This window comes from Lathyrus oleraceus, chromosome 2, assembly GCF_024323335.1.
Source record: "Lathyrus oleraceus cultivar Zhongwan6 chromosome 2, CAAS_Psat_ZW6_1.0, whole genome shotgun sequence".
Classification (NCBI taxonomy): domain Eukaryota; kingdom Viridiplantae; phylum Streptophyta; class Magnoliopsida; order Fabales; family Fabaceae; genus Lathyrus; species Lathyrus oleraceus.
This window is the reverse complement of record NC_066580.1, coordinates 488,764,585-488,785,529: the sequence shown is the minus strand read 5'-3', so window position 1 is coordinate 488,785,529 and position 20,945 is coordinate 488,764,585. Positions and strand designations below refer to the sequence as shown.

General features: G+C 34.3%; 3 protein-coding genes across 3 annotated transcripts; 2 read left to right on the top strand and 1 right to left on the bottom strand.

Moving 5' to 3' along the window:
- The first annotated feature begins 500 nt into the window (after positions 1-500).
- Positions 501-1,277, top strand: LOC127120845 (ethylene-responsive transcription factor ERF019). The gene has a single exon (XM_051051411.1). It carries the CDS (start codon positions 569-571, stop codon positions 1,067-1,069), a length of 501 nt encoding a protein of 166 aa, XP_050907368.1. The 5' UTR covers positions 501-568; the 3' UTR covers positions 1,070-1,277.
- A 449-nt stretch (positions 1,278-1,726) lies between these two features.
- Positions 1,727-3,797, bottom strand: LOC127120844 (butanoate--CoA ligase AAE1). Its single transcript, XM_051051409.1, has 2 exons — positions 3,420-3,797; positions 1,727-3,298 (listed from the first exon to the last, which is right to left on the bottom strand). The coding sequence occupies exons 1-2, from the start codon at positions 3,621-3,623 to the stop codon at positions 1,835-1,837; spliced, it is 1,668 nt and encodes a 555-aa protein (XP_050907366.1). The 5' UTR covers positions 3,624-3,797; the 3' UTR covers positions 1,727-1,834.
- Positions 3,798-15,758: 11,961 nt separating this feature from the next.
- LOC127123911 (uncharacterized) lies at positions 15,759-17,431 on the top strand. Its single transcript, XM_051054087.1, has 4 exons — positions 15,759-15,845; positions 16,194-16,242; positions 16,324-16,414; positions 16,510-17,431. The coding sequence occupies exons 1-4, from the start codon at positions 15,759-15,761 to the stop codon at positions 17,084-17,086; spliced, it is 804 nt and encodes a 267-aa protein (XP_050910044.1). The 3' UTR covers positions 17,087-17,431.
- The last annotated feature ends 3,514 nt before the right edge of the window (positions 17,432-20,945 follow it).

The window sequence follows — 20,945 nt, the reverse complement described above, 5'->3', positions numbered from 1 at the left end:
TCTTTTCATTTAACTTAAATTTTTATAATTTTAAAGTTTTAATTTATTAGCGACGTAAAGAGGAACTGAGATAATTTAAATGGTAATTATATAGGAACATCCATGAATCATCCATCATTATAAAGAGTTTTTTGGAAAATTAACTCAAATTTTTTAATTAAAATTACATAAATTAATTTAATTAAATATAATAAATTATTCGTCTTAATATAAATAATATACATGGTGAGTTTTTGTTTAAAGTAATTAATTTAATTTAAGAACAAATACTAATTCAAATCTTGTATAGACCCCTTCAATCCAAGTTGCAACACATTATTTAATGCAATCTTCTTACAACTTCATGACTCATAAAATCCTTTAAACCTTTTTATATTTACTTTGACCTTTGAAAATTTTGACTTTATTTCTATGGTCCACCCCATCCTCCACCATGTCTTGCCTAAAAACTCTTTTGACTTTCCAAATCTTCAACCTATATAAATTCTCACCACTTCACCATCTTTCTCATTCAACCCACTTCTTTGACACCATTCAGACTAGCTAGCTATAAACAGTATTCATAAAGATGAATTGGAGTACTTCAACAAGTGATGGTAATAGCAACAAGAAGTTTAAGGGAGTTAGACAAAGAAAATGGGGGAAATATGTGTCGGAGATTCGTGTTCCGGGGAGCCAAGAACGTTTATGGTTGGGAACTTATGCTACACCGGAAGCTGCTGCGGTTGCACACGATGTGGCTGTTTATTGTTTGAAGAGACCTTCTACGTTGGAGAAACTCAATTTTCCTGAGATTTTGTCTTGTTATTGTATCCAACAGAGAGATGGTTTGATGTCTCCGAGGTCTGTTCAAAAGGTTGCTTCGGATGTTGCTATGGATGTTGATGCTAGAAACATTGCAACCCAAACAACAACAACAACTACTTTGGATCAATCTCATCATGTGCACAATGTTGTTGCTGGTGGTGATGACGTGTGTTGGTGGGAAGGTTTGGGTGATGATCAAGGAACGGCACAAGTTTCTAGCCAACAAGAAGGCTTGAGCATTTCCATTGAAGATTATCTATAGCTTTTGATTTACTATTTAATTAGTGTTTTTGTATGAAAAAGAAGAGGGGGAAAACATGTTCAAACAAAGAAATTGACCAATTCTATACTTGGATACCATTTTTGTGTTTATTGTTTGGTAAACAAACCACTAAACTGAATTGAGAGTGTTTAAAAAAGGAAAGATATAAACATGGAAATTGACAATAGCAATTTTCCATTTGCAGAAACCTATCATTGTCATGGCAATTGGCAATTAGCAATTTGCCATTTGCAGAAACCTATCATTGTCATGGCAATTTGTTATAAAAGCATAGCAGATTTTGAAGTGTTTGGATCTTCTTAAGTAGAAAGAGTTGTAATTTTTTAGTTTAAACACGCATTTTTACACTTACTTTTATAGTTTAATTCATTTTTACTTGCATCTAAAGAAATCACTTTATCTTCAATTCCCTTTTAAACCGACTCAAATTTACAAAATCAATTAATTCAAAATTATTTTTTGTCACAGCAGAATCAATCACACGGTTAGATTATTTGGATCTTTTATGGGAATAATTTTAATTTTGAAACCTGCCCATCCAAGTACAAGTCTTTCAAAATAGAATAACAGTTTGTTTATTGTTTTACTGTGTTCCACAAGTTGAACTTTACATAGAAAAGAAAGAGTTTCAAGTCATTTCCAATTGAAGTTTTCTTTATTCAAATAAATAAATCTTACATAGAGATGAAAAGTACCAACATTAAATCACAACATGAGGTTGAAGATATTATTACATTCAATGCATTACAATCTGCTATTGTTCTTTTTCTTAGACAAGCTTCCCATAGCCTTTGCTTTCTCCTTCAATATAAATTTCTGTGTCTTGCCAGTTGATGTCTTTGGCAGATCAGAAAACACCACAGTTCGAGGAGCCATAAAACGAGGCAAACGCTCCCGACAAAATTGTATTATCTCTTCTTCGGTTGCATTGTACCCTTCCTTGAGCTTCACGAATGCACACGGTGACTCTCCCCAATATTCATCGGCTCTCCCCACAACAGCAACATCAACAACTGATGGATGACTATAAATCACACCTTCCAGCTCAATTGAGCTAATGTTTTCTCCCCCAGAGATGATAATATCCTTCGCCCGATCCTTAAGTTCTATGTAACCGTCTGAGTGCATTACTCCCAAGTCACCGGACCTAAACCATCCACCTTTAAATGCCTCTTGTGTTGCTTTCAAATTCTTGAAATATCCATTCGCCACAGTGTTTCCTCTAAACATCACCTCACCTATGGTTTTTGCATCCGCCGGTACACTCTTCATTGTGACAGGATCTTTTATGTCAAGTACTTCAATTCCAACATGATGTACTCCTTGACGCGCCTTCATTTTGGCCTGCGCGTCTCGAGACAGGCCACCCCATTCTGGTTTCCAGTTGCAAGTTGCCGCAGAACCATAAGTTTCTGTCAAACCATATGAATGAACTAACTCAAATCCTAGCTCTTCCATCCTAAAGAACACAGCCGGTGGCGGTGGAGCACCGCCTGTCATCATTGTCACCTTCCTCGGAAGTGGTTTTCTGATTTCGGGCGGTGAATTTAGGATCATGTTCAGAATTGTTGGCGCACCCGCCATGTGGGTTACTTTGTGCTTAAAAACTTTGTCAAATATCCCTTCCCCAGTTACATTTCTTTGGCAGACATTGGTGCCACCTTGAGCAGCAATACTCCAAGGTAAACACCATCCGTTGCAATGAAACATGGGAAGACACCACAAATACACCGGCTTAGACGGCATATCGTTGACAAGAATCGTAGATAACGCATTAAGATAGGTACCCCGATGGCTATATACCACACCTTTAGGACTTGATGTGGTTCCAGAAGTGTAATTCAATGCAATTGGATGGCATTCATCCTTTGGTCTTTTCACTTCAAAATCAAGTTTCCCTTGAGCTATAAGATTCTCATAGATCAATATTCCTGGAGAGACTGAACTGTTGTTATGAGCCTCAGGCTCCAAAATTAAGACCAAAATAGGAAGCTTGGAGGTTGATTTTGACAGGATTTGAAGTGCTCCCTTAGCAATATCAAGTAACTCATGATCAACAAAAAGGACTTTGGCATCAGAATGCTTTAACAGTCCCGAAACCATGGATGAATCGTGACGAGTATTCAGTGTACATAGAATAGCCCCCGACATTGGAACACCAAAATGCAATTCATACATGGCTGGAATATTAGGGGCCAATACAGCAACCTACACAAACAAGTACAAATTCACAACAATCCTAGTACAATAAAAAAAATTCAAATCCAATATCAAGATCACTAGAATTCTAGAATTAAATGGGTTTCGGAATAACCAAAAAGGAACTAACCACGTCACTAGGAGAAACGCCGAGTTGAGAAATGGAAGAAGCGAGTTTGATGCATCGTTGATGAGTCTGAGACCATGTGTAGGTGACATCACCGTAGGAGATTGAGACGTTGTTATCGTAAACAACGGCAGAGCGCTCCAAGAAGCTGATTGGAGTGAGAGGAACGTAGTTTGCTTCGCACTGGATAGTACCCTCCATCGCCATCTTCCAACTGTTAGATGTTTTATCTCAGAGAAATGATATGTATGAAGATATAGCCATAGGTAGATAGATATATTGGTTAAGAGAGATGATATGTACGAAGATAAGGCCATAGATGATAGATACTTTGGATAAGAGAAATCATATTTTCGAAGATAAAGCCATAGATACAAAGATACGTTGGATAAGATAAATGATATGTAGGAAGATAAAGCCATAGATAGATAGATACATTGCATAATCACGGGATCACGTTCATGGTGTATGGGTCCTCTTGTGTGTTTGTGTGGGCTCCTTCCTTGGTAGCTGCTCAGCAGTACCTAACTAATAATATAATCACGGGATCACGTTCATGGTGTATGGGTCCTCTTGTGTGTTTGTCTGGGCTCCTTCCTTGGTAGCTGCTCTGCACTACCTAACTAATAATATAAGCACGCGGATCACGTTCATGGTGTACGAGTCCTCTTGTGTGTTTGTGTGGGCTCCTTCCTTGGTAGCTGCTCAGCTGTCAGCACTACCTAACTAATAATATAAGCACGGGGATCACGTTCATGGTGTACGGGTCCCTCTGGTGTCTTTGTGTCTGCTCACCACTACCTAACTAATAATGGAACATGCATATCAGAACATGCTTAGGAAGAAATGGTCACTAAATTCTTTTTGGGTAATACTAACTTGTATTCCAAAGGCATAAGTTAAGAGATAAATAAAGTAAAAAAGTCTTGGAATTTGCGTGATGAACTTAATACAAAGTCATAATTAATGATTGTATTTTTCTTTTCAATAAAATTTTTCCATTTGTGGATTTCTTAACTTGTGTTCTTGGGGCACAAGTTAGCATTACCCATTCTTTTTAATTCAAATTTATTTTCTCTTACTTACAAAATTATTTATGTCAAACACATTTAAAAGTTAACTTTTTTTTTTTAAAAATTTATTCATTATTTACCATTCTTCTTAACTGTCTCATTCATAGAATACTCAAAAGACACATTGAAATGTGGAGTGACATACATTGGTTGCTAAAATATTAAAAGAATATTGATTTACAAAATTATTTGCCAAACACATTTAAAAGTTATTTTTTTTATATAATTTACTCATTATTTACCATTCTTCTTAACTGCTTCATCCATAAAATACTCAAAAAAACACATTGAAACGTGGAGTGACATACATTGGTTGCTGAAATATTAAAAATTACATATTTGTCCGACATTTCTCTAAAGCATTTGAAATTAATTAGTTTAGCATCCATTATTACTGGGAGGTTTCAACCTATTTTTTTAGTTGGTAATTTAATCGTATAACTTTGTTGTTTTGATATTTAATCCTTTCATTTTTGTTTTCTTACATTAGTATTTTTTTTAGATATTATTGGAGAAGTTACTAGAATCATTCAAATCCAAATGAATACTGAAAACAACAAAAATAAAGTTGTATTTGTTATAACTGATATGAGGCATTTTCTTATTATTCTATAATTAGGTTTTATATTTCAATGGAAAACAATTTTGTTTATATATTAACCTTATTATATGTTTGCTCAATTCTTTTACTACAGTAAGTCTTTGGTTCAATGTACACTTTTGAGTGACCTTGTTTCACAACTCTACAATTACTACTGAAGCTAACGGAAATATATCCAAACGCATCTTACACTCGAAGGTACAAGAGAGTCGTCATCGAACTTTATCTATTCCCGAAGGAAAGGGAAAACATCGATAAAACTCAGGGGGAAGAGAAAATGGGTAAGGAAGTCGGTTATGTAATGAGAAGGTATTAGCATCCCTCACATCCATTGTACTTAATGAGAACCGTTTTGATTGTTCTATGCTCGGATGAGTGTTACATCTAAAGATTACTCGCGAAAGGATAAAGGAAAAATAATGGAATATATAAAGTGCTCGAAGAGGATTAGGGCTATCATGCATACGTATCCTTGTAGCGGTAAATTCATGACCATTGAGCTATTGGTTAACTCAAAATCAATAAAATCATAGTCAACATCAAAGGAAAGGGGAGAAAGTACGAACAAAACCCAAAGATAAGAAGTTTTCAAATCAAAACTAATAAAATGTCAGAGATTACAGATAAGGGGGTTGGTTACATAGAAGGAAGGTGTTAGCACTCAAAGTGTCCTAGGTACTCATAGGGAGCCCTTTTTGTGTGCATTTGTTTTGGTTAAAAAAGATGTTTGTTTTAAAAATAGAATGAGAGGATGAGAAAAGAATTCATTATTTACATTTTTTGTGTTTGATAAGACTTTTGGTCTCATGCTTACGTACCAACATAAAATGAGGGATCAAAACCTCGTAGTTCGTGGTAAAAATTTCAAAGATGAGTGGATTGATTTTAACAAAAGCTTAAAGTTCTTTTGTTATCAATAGGAGAATACTCAACCAAACATTCACCGATAATGATGGCTTTACAATACTTAACAGGGGGGGCTCTAACTTGGATTAAATCAACAAGTATGCCATTAACCCCTAATAAAAGGAAAATCTTATACTCAACATATCATGGAATGGGAGAATTACATCTCAACCAAAGATAAATCATATCTAAATGCTTTATTTTTGAAAAGGTTAAAAGGAAAAGGCACCAAGTGGCCAAAATGATTAGATGAGTTTATTAATTATTTTTGGTCCTTTTGAAAATAAAGTCAATATGATTAAGTCTATTTACAAGTTTGATTAATAAAGTAGTTTGAAAATCAATGGCATAAGGCCAAGGTTTCTACTCATTAAAACAAGTCTAAGTTGAAAAACACAAACAAAGAAGTTTTGAGAATGAGAGAGAAATTTTGAAATTAAAGAATAAAGAGGTGGAGATGAAGAGGTTATCCTAGACAATATTTAAAAGTTTAGATTTGAAAAGATCTAACCCATGGAAAGCATCCACAAGACAATAGTGTCATATAGAAACCCATTTCCTTTGGATTGTCAACCAAACAATAAAGCCATAAGCATCCAAGCAATTAATAAGAATACCAATGCTATCAAATAAAGATAACTAAACATCCAAGCTAGCACTCCAAAGCAAACAATCTTCAATATCTTTTATGTGTATAAGATGAAATATCCCTTGAAGCATACTCAAGAGAAAGACATCAAATGATAACAATAAGATCAAAATAACAATTCAGACAAAAGGGTGTATCAGATAAACCCAAAGGATTCTTTCAAGCTTGTGTCAGATGGATGGAATTGGCCAGGTTCTTGGTCTCAAATTAATGGCATTGGCCAAGTATATTCCATAGCTCAGGAATATTGTCTACTCTAAAGTCCAGAGGTCCAAATTAAGTCATAGACAGAGATCCAATAGTCCACTAATATATTTTTATGGTTTTTGTTTCTATTAAGTGTTTTAAGGTCCTAAGACCACAAACAAAACAAAATCACAAGCATAAACATAATGACTCAAGTGATCAAAATGAAAATTACTGACGTATAAACACAAGACCCAAGTGGGTAAAGAGAAAATATGATATGAGATGCTAAAATAAAAGCATGAAGTAAATAACAAGAAAATAAAAACATGAAGTAAATGACACTAAAGTAAAGCTAATATAATAAGATGTTAGTAAATGTTAGTGAAAAAAAAGATATTTTGGTCACTTTTTGGAGAACACTCAACCATTGACTCACAAACATGAAAATATGAACCTATACATCCTTTATGAGAAGGGCTCCAACTTGGATAAAATCAAAAAGTATGCCACTCGCTCTCACAAATGAAAAAGGAGCAAAACTTCCACACAATACTATGAGGAATAAGAGACTTATAATCTCACTTACAAAAATGTCATTGCTTTGGAACAAATTTAGCGCTATGTTAAGCAATCGTAATTGGACTTATGAAAAAGTCACAACTGTCTGAGGTCGGTCAATAATAATGTTAGTGTTAATGCATGCTAGAGACAAGGTATCAAGACCAAGCTCCTAAAGCATACCTCACACAAAAATAAGAGGGGATGGGTCTATCTCAACCAAGCTCATGTTGATTCATCTGACACAAGGTCATTGATGAATCCACTATATATTGATCCATGAGAAGTCATTGGCCAAGAAATAATTGGGGAAGAAATGAGATGAAGATGGAGAGATGAAATGAAAGAGAATCCGAAATTGGTCAAGGGATGAACCTCACTTGATCAATACCATTCATTCATTCATCTTGAGGGATGAAGTTCAAACGTCATCAACCCCCTAAATCCAATGGTATTGACTGAATCAAAGTCCAATTCAACCAAGGCCAAGGCCAAATAGAAATAAGGTCAACACAAAATCAAAACAAAAGCTCATCAAAGCAATAAATCAATTAAAACAATTTAAATCAATTTTAAAAATGAAGATGATAGGTTTTAAAAGGTCAAAAACCTAACCCCCTATTAAAACACCAAAGAAATGACCCAGGGATTTATCATAGGTCAAACAAGGTCAAAGGACCATTAGCTAATTTTTTTGGCATTTTTCAAAAGTCAGAAGTATTTAAAAATCAATAAAAACAAGTCAAAAGTCACAAAATTCACTAAAATATCAAACTTAATTAAAAAATTATTTTTTAAATCAAAAACGGGAAGACTAAAATATTTTTGAATTTTTGGTGTTGGTCCCATAATTTTTGGATCAAAAATGAATTTATAATGAATTTTGGAAGAAAATTTTATTTAAAAAATCAATTTAGAAAATTAAAAAAAAACACGAGCCACCAGATCTCCCTCATTAATTGAGGTGGAAGATCTGATAGACACAAGCACGCGCTCCATCATGCACCACGGTCAATACGTAACAGATTAGAACATCGAATGAGGATCTGAGGGTGAGGGACAAGCCACCACACCACCAGAACCCTAGCTCCGATCATCTTCTCCGGTGAAGGTCACCGGACTCATCAGATCAAAAACTTCCAGAAATTGATGGATCATATACCAATTTAAAGAGAAAAATGCAAGGATCACGAATATCACCTCCATTTCTTCCACCTCTCACTCTATAATTAGAAAAGTGAAGATGAAAATCAAGGTGTCCATCATGAGTTGCTTCGATTCAATCTTAAAACAACTCAGGAACATTGCCTACATTGGTAGGACTTCAGTCATCACCAAATTGAGTCCAGATCTAGAGAATAGAGAGAAAATCGAAGAGATAAAAATTGAGAAAAATCACCTTCGGGGAGCAGCTTCTGAGCTTGATCTTTGATGCAATTCCTCTTGCTTGCAGGAGTTCAAAGGAATGAAAATGACAATGAACTCTTGGAGTTTTTGTTCACAATATTGAGTTGAACAAAAAATTGATTTCAAGTGAAATCTTCAAGGTATTCTCTGTTCTGAGGTTATGGAGTTTGCTAGTAAAGTTGGGGCAAGGTCCTCTCCAATTTTGAGCAAATGCTACTTCATTTATAGGCCAAGCAATTCATTTCCACACCTTTCCAAATTTGAATGCAAATGAGTGATTTGTGGTGCATGGGTGCTTGGGCGTGTGTTCAGGCCCAATAAATGATTGAAATCCACTTCAATTCGTGCAAGAAAGCTACTGAAGTCATCACATGAAGCCATGCAAAGTTGTACCATGTTTGAAGTTCAAAACTTTCTAAATTAAGCTATGAACAGAACTCATGCGCAAGTCCTCCAATTCTCATCCAAATGAAGTGAACTTGTCTCTTTGGAAATCTATCATCATAGGGAACAACTTTGATGTTGGTACTTTTAAATTTGAAGCTTAGAACATGGAGAAAGTTGGCCTTGAAGTTAGAAGAATCAAACATGCTTAGAAATTTTTCTAAGTTACAAGTCAAATGACCTCTCTTTCCATCTTGAATAACTTTTTATGTGAGCTTCAAATTAACTTGGCTCCTTCTACAAAGTTATAGCCCTTTCAATTATCTTCAATTTTATTACAAATTTGATACCATTTGGAGCTTGTATGATATAGTTATGGATTTTAGAAGTTGAGGAAATTTGCTTGTTCAATGATGAGAACCAATATGGACCTATAATGTTTCCTCTTGGTACATGAACTTGAAAGTAGAATTTAATCTTTTTCAAAGAAGCAAAGTTGAAGAAGACATATTGAAATGAATCATTAAACTTGGATCATATTCATATCATAAAAATTTAGTAAGTTATGACTCTTGGAAATTGACCTTCTATCTAGGGCACACACAAAATGACATATAATCTTTCATAATAAAAAATGACTTTCCAAGCAAAATTAGCTCTTTAGGCCAACATGAACGATCTTAGGGGTCAAAATTGGGGTCTTAAAGCTGCCCCTATTTAAGGTCATTCTATCCGGAGATGTGAAGGTTAAAATATTCGTATCAACGCGGTAAAATGGACTTAAACAATAACAAAAGGAAACAAATTTTGGTCCCTAAGAGACCTCATGATGCATATGATATGAAAGCAAAATATAATCTTTACGGGGGATATATTGCCACAAAGGAAAAGAATCCGGAAGAAACTGAAAAATCCACAGGAGCACAATGCATTCCATAAGGAAAATTCACTAAGGGGACAAAGACTTTGGGGATAATAAGTTATGCGTAGGCCAGGCTACGACTTAAAAACTGTTGGAGACACGAGGGGATTTCCATGAAAATAAATCAATGGAAAGACTCGGACTGGATAAAAAAATGCGTGTATCGGAATACCACCCACACAGCAGGAAACTATCCACTAGGGACAAACGGTTAGATTTTACAAGGAAATACGAATCCGGACTCAACTGGGGAAGTCAAACTTCAAGACATGAGAAAAAGATATATATTATCTACTACATGTTACTGGGTAGCTTAAAATGGAAGATAATACACTTGGGCAGAGGAACATCTGTTACTAGTTACTAGGTAAACATATCAAGGATGTCTCATTGCGGAAAAGGAGGAAGAATCACCAACTATCAGTTACTGGGCGGTATAACAAAGGTGACCAACCACAAGAGTTATACTACCAATTACTGGGCAATACACTCAAAGATAGGATTTACATCTACCAGTTACTAGGTAGAAGGCCAAAAGATAGGATTTACATCTACCAGTTACTGGGTAGAAGACTGAAAGATAGGATTTACACCTACTAATTATTGGGTAGAAGACCAAAGAGTAGGATTTACAACTACCAGTTTCTGGGTAGAAGACCAAAAAGGGAGAATATTCGTTACCAGTTACGTGGTAAACATATCAAGGATAAACTGTCGGGGAAAAGATTCAATGGGAAATTTTGTTAACTACCAGTTATTGGGTAGGTAACAGAGAAACGACCAGCTGAAAAAAGGATAAACAATTACCAGTTACTGGGTAATTGAGCAATGATAATCTGCCGGTGAAAGGAAAAGATAACCTGCTGGGAAAACGAAAGTGAATTCACTAGGGAAATCAAAGAAGTAAATTACCTTTTACCGGTTACTGGACAAATTAACATAGGTAAAGTATGCAACATCTATAAGGATATTACCAGTTACTGAGTAATAAACTCTCAGAAGACCAAAAGACATATATGGGTAAGAACCAGAAAGAAACGGTCAAACAAGACTCAACCCAATAAAGATATAACTCAAGGGGAGTGGTTCCATCCAGATAATGAACTAGGGAGGAAACAAAAATAATAATCATCCACGAGGAAGTAACTCAGTGGAGAAGAAGAAAGGATAAAATCTTTATGTTAAAGGGAATGACACTCTACATTGGAGGAGGACAGACACACCACATCCGCATGGGGAAATGATATCACCAAAGCAGGGGATCATAAAAATCAGGTCAATGCAAAAAAATGTACAATGAAATCTCTGATGCTATGATTATGCATGTATATGCATGAGTATTTATATGATTATGCTGACAAACGAGCACAAAGGATACAAGCATGAAGATCCAGTCATCACAACTAGATACTCGGCTAATCTCAACAAGATGGGAACACCAACTGGAGAACTTGATAGGGATGAAAATGAATCATCGAGGATATAAATCCTATCTTCGAATAATCAACTCCCTGGAGATAGTACACAACCATGTACTCAAGGAAGGCTGGGGATATCACAATCCAAATCAATGCTCAACTCTGATTGGGGGAAGACATGGAGAACATGCATCCGACTAAAACTGTTGAAGACTCAACACTTAGAGGAAATGAAGATATATATATATATATATATATATATATATATATATATATATATATATATATATATATATATATATATATATATCAGTAGCAATTATGGGGATTAAAATAAATCCAAATTTAATACTTGACTCTTAGGAGAGGAGGAATAACTGCTAGGGGATAAGCAATGGCTAACAAAGATCTTGCTTAAATCTCAAACTCTCTGGGAGAGGAGAAAATACAGCTTGGCAACTTCATTGGGGAACGAAAGCACTGTTGAGGATACCAACCAACATGCTGAGGACAAAAGAGATCTGTTGAGGATCCAACATCTCAAGCCGAGGGATATATATATATATATATATATATATATATATATATATATATATATATATATATATACTTCATAGGAATAAGTCAACGATGTGGGGGAATTCAGGTCAATACCATATCAAATGAGAGGCAACCCTATAGGGGACGACTACATAAATATTGCTCAGAATCAAATACTTCCTGAACGGGGAGATCTTTCATTAGAAGAGGAAACTCCGCGAGGAATCCACGTCACAACAAGAGGCAAATTTCCGAGTGGGGAACCGGTGAGAAGACAAACTCCAACTGAGGGTGCAAACAGGATCAAGATTAACTTTGTGAGGACATCACCTGGGAATAAAATCCGCCAGGACAAATCATGTGCCGCACGAGGGTTCCAACAACAAACATATTCCTTAAAAGTAAAGCCAACAGTCATGAGACTCTTCTTGGAGGATTGAGAAATAAACCAATTCCAAGGTACCAAAAAAATATTAACCAGTCTGGAAGGAATTGCCACGGCTATGCAACAACTAAATAAAGGGGTGTTGGGGATCTGAAAAGCAAATAAAGGTTTCACCGGAGATCCAAGGTTCAATCACAAAACAATGCAAACTAAGGATGAAAATCCACATAGGCTCTCAGCTGGAGAAAGATGATAAAATATAAGGAGAATAACACATCATCTCCACCGCGGATAAACAACAAATTATTTGGGGAGCAAACACCTCCAAACACTGCTTGGGAAAGACAACAATGCTTCACACGTCAAGACTTACCGTTCTCAGATTGCTGTTGACATTCCTTTTTTGAATTCGATGTTCTTAAAGTAAATGCCTTATTATTTCAGAAAAATGTTTATTCATTGATTTATTTATTTCAAAATCTATCATCATAAAAATACAATTTTATTAAACAGAAACGAATAAGAATATCAATCAATTGGATAAAGGCTTAACTTTATTTAATAGAATTGTAGTCTGCAAATGGTAGGACTCCATGGATCTTTACAAAGTTTGAAAATGGTAATATACATGGAAAAGGCTACATTGAATACAATGACAACTACCCTCCCTACCGACTTTGGAATCCACTGTGCTTTGTCATTGGTTGAGAATGATGAATCAGAACCAAATGACTGGCTACGTTGATACAATGATCAGGTCTAGTCGGATGCAGTTACTTTCCATAATCCCTAATTTTGCCTAGATTGCCCCAAGGTGGGGTACTCAATCTACCGGGATGATTTTTCTATTTTATGTCTCTAACTTTTTCCTAGACCGCCCTTTCGGGTTTTCAATCCACCGAGACGCTCATTTTTTCCTAAGCCTCCCTTTTAGGTTTTTAACTTAGCGAGTTGTTCTTTTCTTTCTTTTTTTTAATTATTTTTTTAGGTGAATTATTTCTTGACTGCATTGGCATTCATAGGACGAGTGAACTCTTCACCATCCATATTCGTAAGAATCAATGCACCGCATGAGAAGGCTCTTTTGACAACATATGGGCCTTCATAATTAGGAGTCCACTTGCCCCTAGAATCAAGTTTGAAAGATAAGATCTTCTTGAGCACGGGGTCACTTTCTCGGAACACACGAGGTTTGACCTTTTTGTCAAAAGCTTTCTTCATTCTTTGCTGATATAACTGACCATGACACATGGCAATCAACCTCTTTTCTTCAATCAAATTCAACTTATCATATATGTTCTGGCACCATTCAGCTTCGGTCAACTTGGCTTCCATCAACACACACACATTGATGGGATCTCAACCTCCATGGGGAGCATAACTTCCATGCCATAAACAAGAGAGAAAGAGGTTGCCCCTGTCGAAGTGCGGACGGATGTACGGTACCCATGCAAAGCAAATGGGAGCATCTCATGCTAATATTTGTACTTCACAACCATCTTTTGGATAATCTTCTTAATATTCTTATTCACAACTTCAACAACCTCGTTCATCTTAGGTCTGTAGGGAGAAGAATTATGATGTGATATCTTGAAATCTTTGCAGAGTTCTTCCATCATGTTGTTATTCAAGTTCAATCCATTATCCGTAACGATCTTACTTGGCACACCATATCGGTATATAATCTGATTCTTGATAAACCTCACAACAACTGGCTTTGTCACATTAGCATACAATGTCGCTTCAACCCACTTTGTGAAGTAATCAATAGCCACTAAAATGAAACGATGTACATTTGATGCCTTGGGCTCTATCATGCCAATCATATCAATTCCCCACACGGAGAAGGCCACCAGTAGTCCTTCTTCAAGTCTTGAAAAATTATTTTTAAATAAAAAATGGGAAGAAGAAAATATTTGTGAATTTTTGGTGGTTGTCCCATAATTTTTGGATAAAAAATGAATTTATAATGAATTTTGGAAGAAAATTCTATTTAAAAAATCAATTTAGAAAATTTAAAAAAAAACAAAAAAAAAAACACTAGCCACCAGATCTCCCTCATTAATTGAGGTGGCAGGTCTGGTAGCCACAACCACGTGCTCCATCATGCAACACGGTCAATATGTAATAGATTAGAACATTGAATGGGGATCTGAGGGTGGGGGACAAGCCACCACATCACCGAAGTCCTTGCTCCGATCATCTTCTCCGGTGAAGGTCACCAGATTGGTCAGATCAAAAACTTCCAGAAATTGATGGATCTTATATCAATTTAAAGAGAAAAATGCAAGGATCACGAATATCACCTCCATTTCTTCCACCTCTCACTCTATAATTAGAAAAGTGGAGATGAAAATCAAGGTGTCCAACCTGAGTTGCTTCGATTCAAGCTCAAAACAACTCAGAAACATTGCCTACATTGGTAGGACTTCAATCATCACCAAATTGAGTCCATATCTAGAGAATTAAGGGAGAATAAAAGAGATGAAAATTGAGAAAAATCACCTTCGGGAAGTAGCTTCTGAGCTTGATCCTTGATACAATTCCTCTTGATTCCTCTTCCTCTTGCTTATAGGAGTCCAATAACATTTGCCTATTCTGCTAAATAGCTCATCAATTGGATAATTTCTTTATAATTTTTTGAAACAGGCTATTATCCAGGTTAATATTTTTCAATATTCTTTAATGACCATTGGTCTTCCAACTCAATAACATCCAACTCTTCCAACTCAAATTCATTCTTCATTTTTCTTCTAAACATTTTACAACCTGCAGTAAGAATATCTACATCAATACTCCATCAACATATGTAGTTTTTGATTTTCATCTCCAGCTTCTCCAATATTTCGATCAGGTATTATTGAGTTTCCCACATCATTCACTTCTAAGTTTCATCTTCATTGTTTATTTGAATCGATTTTGTGTTAAGCTTGTTATTCGTCATGTGCATCGATGGGCTTTGATGATTTCTTTTCAAGTTCTGGTTTTATCTCATTCAGCTTTTCGTGGATATATTTGTTTTATGCTTTTCATGCTTCAACTTATTTTTATAGGTTGCTCTTTAATGTTTGTTCATTAATATTTTAGAGTCTGTGTCAATCTGATTGAACTCTGATTTACTCATGCCTTTAATATTGTCCGTCTTTGTTTTCTTTTTTCAAGAATTGATTTTACATTGTTTCTAACTTTTCAAGATTTGATTTCATCTTTGTTATAGACTTCTGAATCTATTGACCATTATAATGTACTTCTTGCAATAACTGTGTTTTGTTCTTACTCATTTATCATGATTTCATTTGTGTAGTACGTCATGTCAAGACTGCCGATTCTTATTGCTGATTTGAAGCCGAAACAGAACATTTGGAAACTTGCTATTCACGTTGTCGATCTATGGATCGTTAAGGAACGCAACTGACAACTACATGTTGAGGCTATTATACAAGATGCAAAGGTTTTCTTTTTTTACTTCATTATTTTCATTTTCATAAATATTTGCATTGCTTAATGGTATTATTGTTATGCAAAGGGTGACCAAATCCACGTCGTTACCCATAACCGAGAACTTGATCTTTGGAAGCAGACCATAGAAGAGCATCAAACTTATGTGATTTATAATTGAGAGCCTTTGATTAATGACATACCATTGAAATTTTGTTTCAATAAACTCAATCTTTTTAAAAATTATGGCATTGCTATTACAGACATTGACATCTAAGACATTCCACATCACAATTTCAATTTCAAGCCATTTGGAGATTTCTTAAATGGTGTTTTTGATGTTGATCGATTATATGGTAATTTTAGCATTACTTCGATACTCACATTGCTATCTTATTTAACAACTACATTACACTTCTCATTATATTCTTATGTAGATGTAATTGGTGTTGTCCAACAAATTCAGAGGACCCATGTAGCAGGAGCTGGAAAAAAACCATGCGTAAATCTTACGTTGTGTGATGAATGGTTAGTCACAACACATTCTCCCTGCTACATTATATAATACCTTTAGATTTTTAATTGAAAGTTATTAATTTTGTTACAATTTTTAATGGTTTAAGTGGGACTGAAATTGATGTTACACTTTGGGAGACATTTGTCAACCAGTTTATGGCTTTCACATCAGACAATGGAGCAGTGGTTGTCATACTAACTCATTCTTGGTGTTGCCAAAGTTCATGTATATTCCACCCTTTTACATGTTACCTACATCATGACATTTTGATTTTACCATTGCTTGAAGATGTATTAAATTCTTGCTTGCGTCCACTGGAAAACTCAACCTATCAAATGCTTAGAATGGATCTAAAATACTTATCAACTATGACCATCCTCAAGTCATTGATTTCAAGTCAAAGTAAATTGTTTACATACCTTACTTTTATGTCTCTTCTGCTTGCTCATTATGTATGTTCTCCTTGCCAAATTTTCTTAATACTCAGGTCTCAAGACGGTAGGCCATCTCCATCCGCTTCCGAAGCACTATCACTGCATTCTGGCTCACATTGGGCATTTAAAGACAGATCTTTTTCCTTTATTAAGGATGTTAAAACTATTGGGGAGATGATTTGTCTTAAGGATGCTAGTAACTTAAAAAAAATAGAAAATCCATTACAATCAATATTAACCACACAATAAAGCTATTAACACATTCAAGTTATTAACAACATTCAATTCAAGTTATTAACACAATCATATTCAATCAACATTAAACACTCAGTAAATCCATTGCAATCAATATTAACCATACAATAAGCAAGCTAATATACAAGAGACAACACAAACACAATGCCACAAAATGAAATCAAAACTAGAACTTATTCACTACAAGGTCTCGTACAAACCAAAATTCAAACCGAAAATTACTGTGTGCAGAGTGTGTCGTAAACGAAGATAACAGGTTTGTCGGAAAGTTGTGGTGAAGAGCGGATCGTGACGGGTGTTGCGTTGCTCGGTTGTATAACCGTGTTGATGTTGTAGTGAGTGTGAGCGAAAAAGTTGCGTTGTTACGAATCTAAACTGATGTTGCTGAGAGAGAAGGTTTATACGCGTTGTTAATTTATCAATGCCCTCTCTCCATTGGTTGGTTGATGAGAGAGAATTTGTGGGTCTCCTCTTTTTTCAATTGCAATGCCAGCTCATTTTTGTCATGTTCAAATTTTAGTGACTATGTGATGAGGACAATGGAGGATCCAATGCAAATGTTTTATCATTTTTTATTTATTTTGAATACTATATAGGAGTTAGCAGCTAAAATTAAAAATAAAATCAAACCTTTTATAAAACAAACTCAAACTAATTATTGTATTAACTCTAATTAGCTTAAATGATTATTTTTATAAAAAAACAAAAATAAAAGGATAAAAGATGAATAAAAGTCGGATGTGAAAATGCTGGAAAATAAATAAATGGATGCACTTAAAATAATAAGAACGAGATAAATCTTTTGGAAAAATACAACGTTTGATTTAATTTTGAAATAAATTTTGATCGGTAAAAAGGCTCAGGATGATCAAAATGAAACTGAAAAAAGTCATGGAAAAATAAAACGAACATATTAGATTAAACTACGTGAACCGTAAATTAATAATACTGATAATTGTAAGCTTGAAAATGTTTTACCCGCTGATTTTGCATGTACTTGAGAAATGGTTCAATTGGTGTGTCTGTATATTCGAGAACTTATTCTGGCTAACATTTCAGGTGTTATTCAAAATAAAATGCATGTTATGCTATACAATTGATACAAATTTAAAATAAAATCGAATGTATGAAAATTTTTAAAATGCTCAGACAAAATTTGGGTATGACACTACTATTGCTGTCAAAATAATATGTTCCCTACAATATTATATTATGTTGCTTTTCTTTTGTGTTACTGTTATGTTGTTTTTCATTTATGTTGTTCTTATGCTGCTTTTCATTTATGTTGCTTTTCTTTCTGAACCATTAAATCTATAGTTTTCTAAAATGCAATCCTATTATAATATTTTTGAACTCTACTTCCTATAAAAAAAACGTTTATGAACAAGGGCATAACAACATGCTTTTCTATGTCAGTAGAGAAAGATACATAATATTAAAACATCTTTAAATAAAAAGTTCAACCTCATATTTAGGCTTTTCTAAAACCATCACACATAATTATTTTCACTATTACGACAATTGTAGTTTTTTTGTAGTTTCATCTTTCTTCATTCATTCATTTGTATAGGATAATCTTTGAACTATGGTTTGGTTATTATGGTTCTGCAATTGTAATTACGTATTGTTGCTTTTGTAATGATCTGATTAACATATTATAACTTGCAGGTACAAAATCATTGTGTCCAATACTTTCTGGTTCATATGACACGACTTCTGTTGCACATCCATTCATCGCAAGTCTGCTACTACGACTGTAGCTATTTGGTTCAAGCTCAAGATTTGACTACCTTTGTACCATAAAGCATTATATCCAATTGTTCCATGTAACTTTTCCTTTCCCTTGATACATGTGTACTATTTGTCTCATGTGCTGCTGAATATAACTCTATTTTATAATGATGATAAATATAACTTTTCCTTTCCCTTTGACATTCACAACTTTATGGTATGTCCAACAACTATATCACCTATATGTTGTCATGATGCTGAATGCAAATAATCTATTTCTTGCTAAGGATAATTTAAATTTTATGTCCTGTGACTCAACAATAGCTTCATGTTAATGTTGTACTTCCATCTCAACTTGTCTTTTAGATATTCAGTTCGTTTGTAATAACACTCCATATATTAGAAACTACATAATTTTAATATACTTTTATAATGGATTTGTTTTTCTTCAGCACATATTTAAAGTAGTTCATTTGACTTTTTACTATTTTCTTGCAAAAAAAGTCAATCACCCTCTATCACAACCAACACAAATTAAATCCATCTTGCCTCCTAATACAAGCAGTCTTATGAATATACTTCCTCCATGTTTCAAACGTAAGATTTTATTTCTCATTCCATTTGCATCAATGCCTAATACAATGTTAAGTTCTGCTTAATTGCTTTCATAGCAACTTATGAGTATTTTGTTACATTGGATTATTGTTAATGTTAGTGGCCCATTCATATTTCAAGTTCTTCTCATTAACTTTCAGAAATGGATGACAACACTACAGACTCAAAGAAATTCAGGTTCTTTCCATGTACATCTATGTTAAAATTATTAAACTCTACGACTGCATAATGGAACACTACCCCAACAGCATAACAATACCGGATTTATGTTGCTTTTCATTTATGTTGATATAATGTTGTTTTTCATTTATGTCAATATAATGATGCTTTTAATTTATGTTTCTTTTATATTGCTGCTACGTTTTTTGAGTCTCTGGACCATTTAAACTATATTGTTGTCTACTTTCTATAAATAAACATAGTTTATACAATAAGTTTCTTCAAAACAAATGCATGTAATTTATGTAGATTGTTATAGAGACTTACATGTTGTTGGAAATCTTCTGTCATGAGATTCATAATGTGTTTGTTTTTTCAAACCTATTTGCATTACTTCTGTTGTGTTTTCTATTCAGTAAAAGCCAAAATTTTCCAGGAAGGGGTCCATCCTTAATTTCATCATACATTTATTGTGTGTTTCATAGCCTATACAATATAATATGAGTTTGGTTTTAATGGGTTCACTAGATAATTCAGTTCAATTCATTCATTATCAGGAAAAAAATTTATTCAAATTCGCAACACAATGTACCATATTCTACTGCAACAACATTTAAATTATATTTAAGTGATGATATCCTGATTTTTTAATTGGTTATTCAAATTCGCAGCGCCACATGTTTATTTCTCTTAGAATTGGGTCTACAAGTATTGCAACTGATATTTTTTCTGTTTTTTTTTCTCTTTTTTATAGGACATCTCAACAACATCTGTTAATTACCGATGACATCATATGGCGGAAATTTTCCAGTAAAGGGCCAAATTACGAAGATTTTGCATTCTAAAACAAAGACATTCAAAGCACCTTAAACATGATCGTACTTATACTCTCACTATACCCACCCCCAATAGAATTCCCCTTTGTAATATTACACTAGCAAAAATTTAAATTTAAAAAATACACAACCTACACAATCATGTCTTTCTAGAAGTACATCACCAAAAAAATTTAACCTTCAAAATATTGGAACAAACCTCTTCTCTAGATTCTCCAATGTTGCACCAAACCACGGAAGCGAAAACATTATTCTGTCTTACTTAACACAAAGATAATTCAGCTTTACAACAGTTAACACAATTCAACAACATTCTGCGAATCATGACATGTAAGTTTTATTTTATCCAAACTTACTTAATTAAAAGTTTTATATATTCCACATCAACTAACTATTCATTATACAGGAGTTTGGGTATACTCAATAACACTACATCATCTACTGAACTGAAACAACAACATGGTCGTCCAAAGAAAGCTCTCGGAGTTCCAAAACGAGCTTACAATCTTACA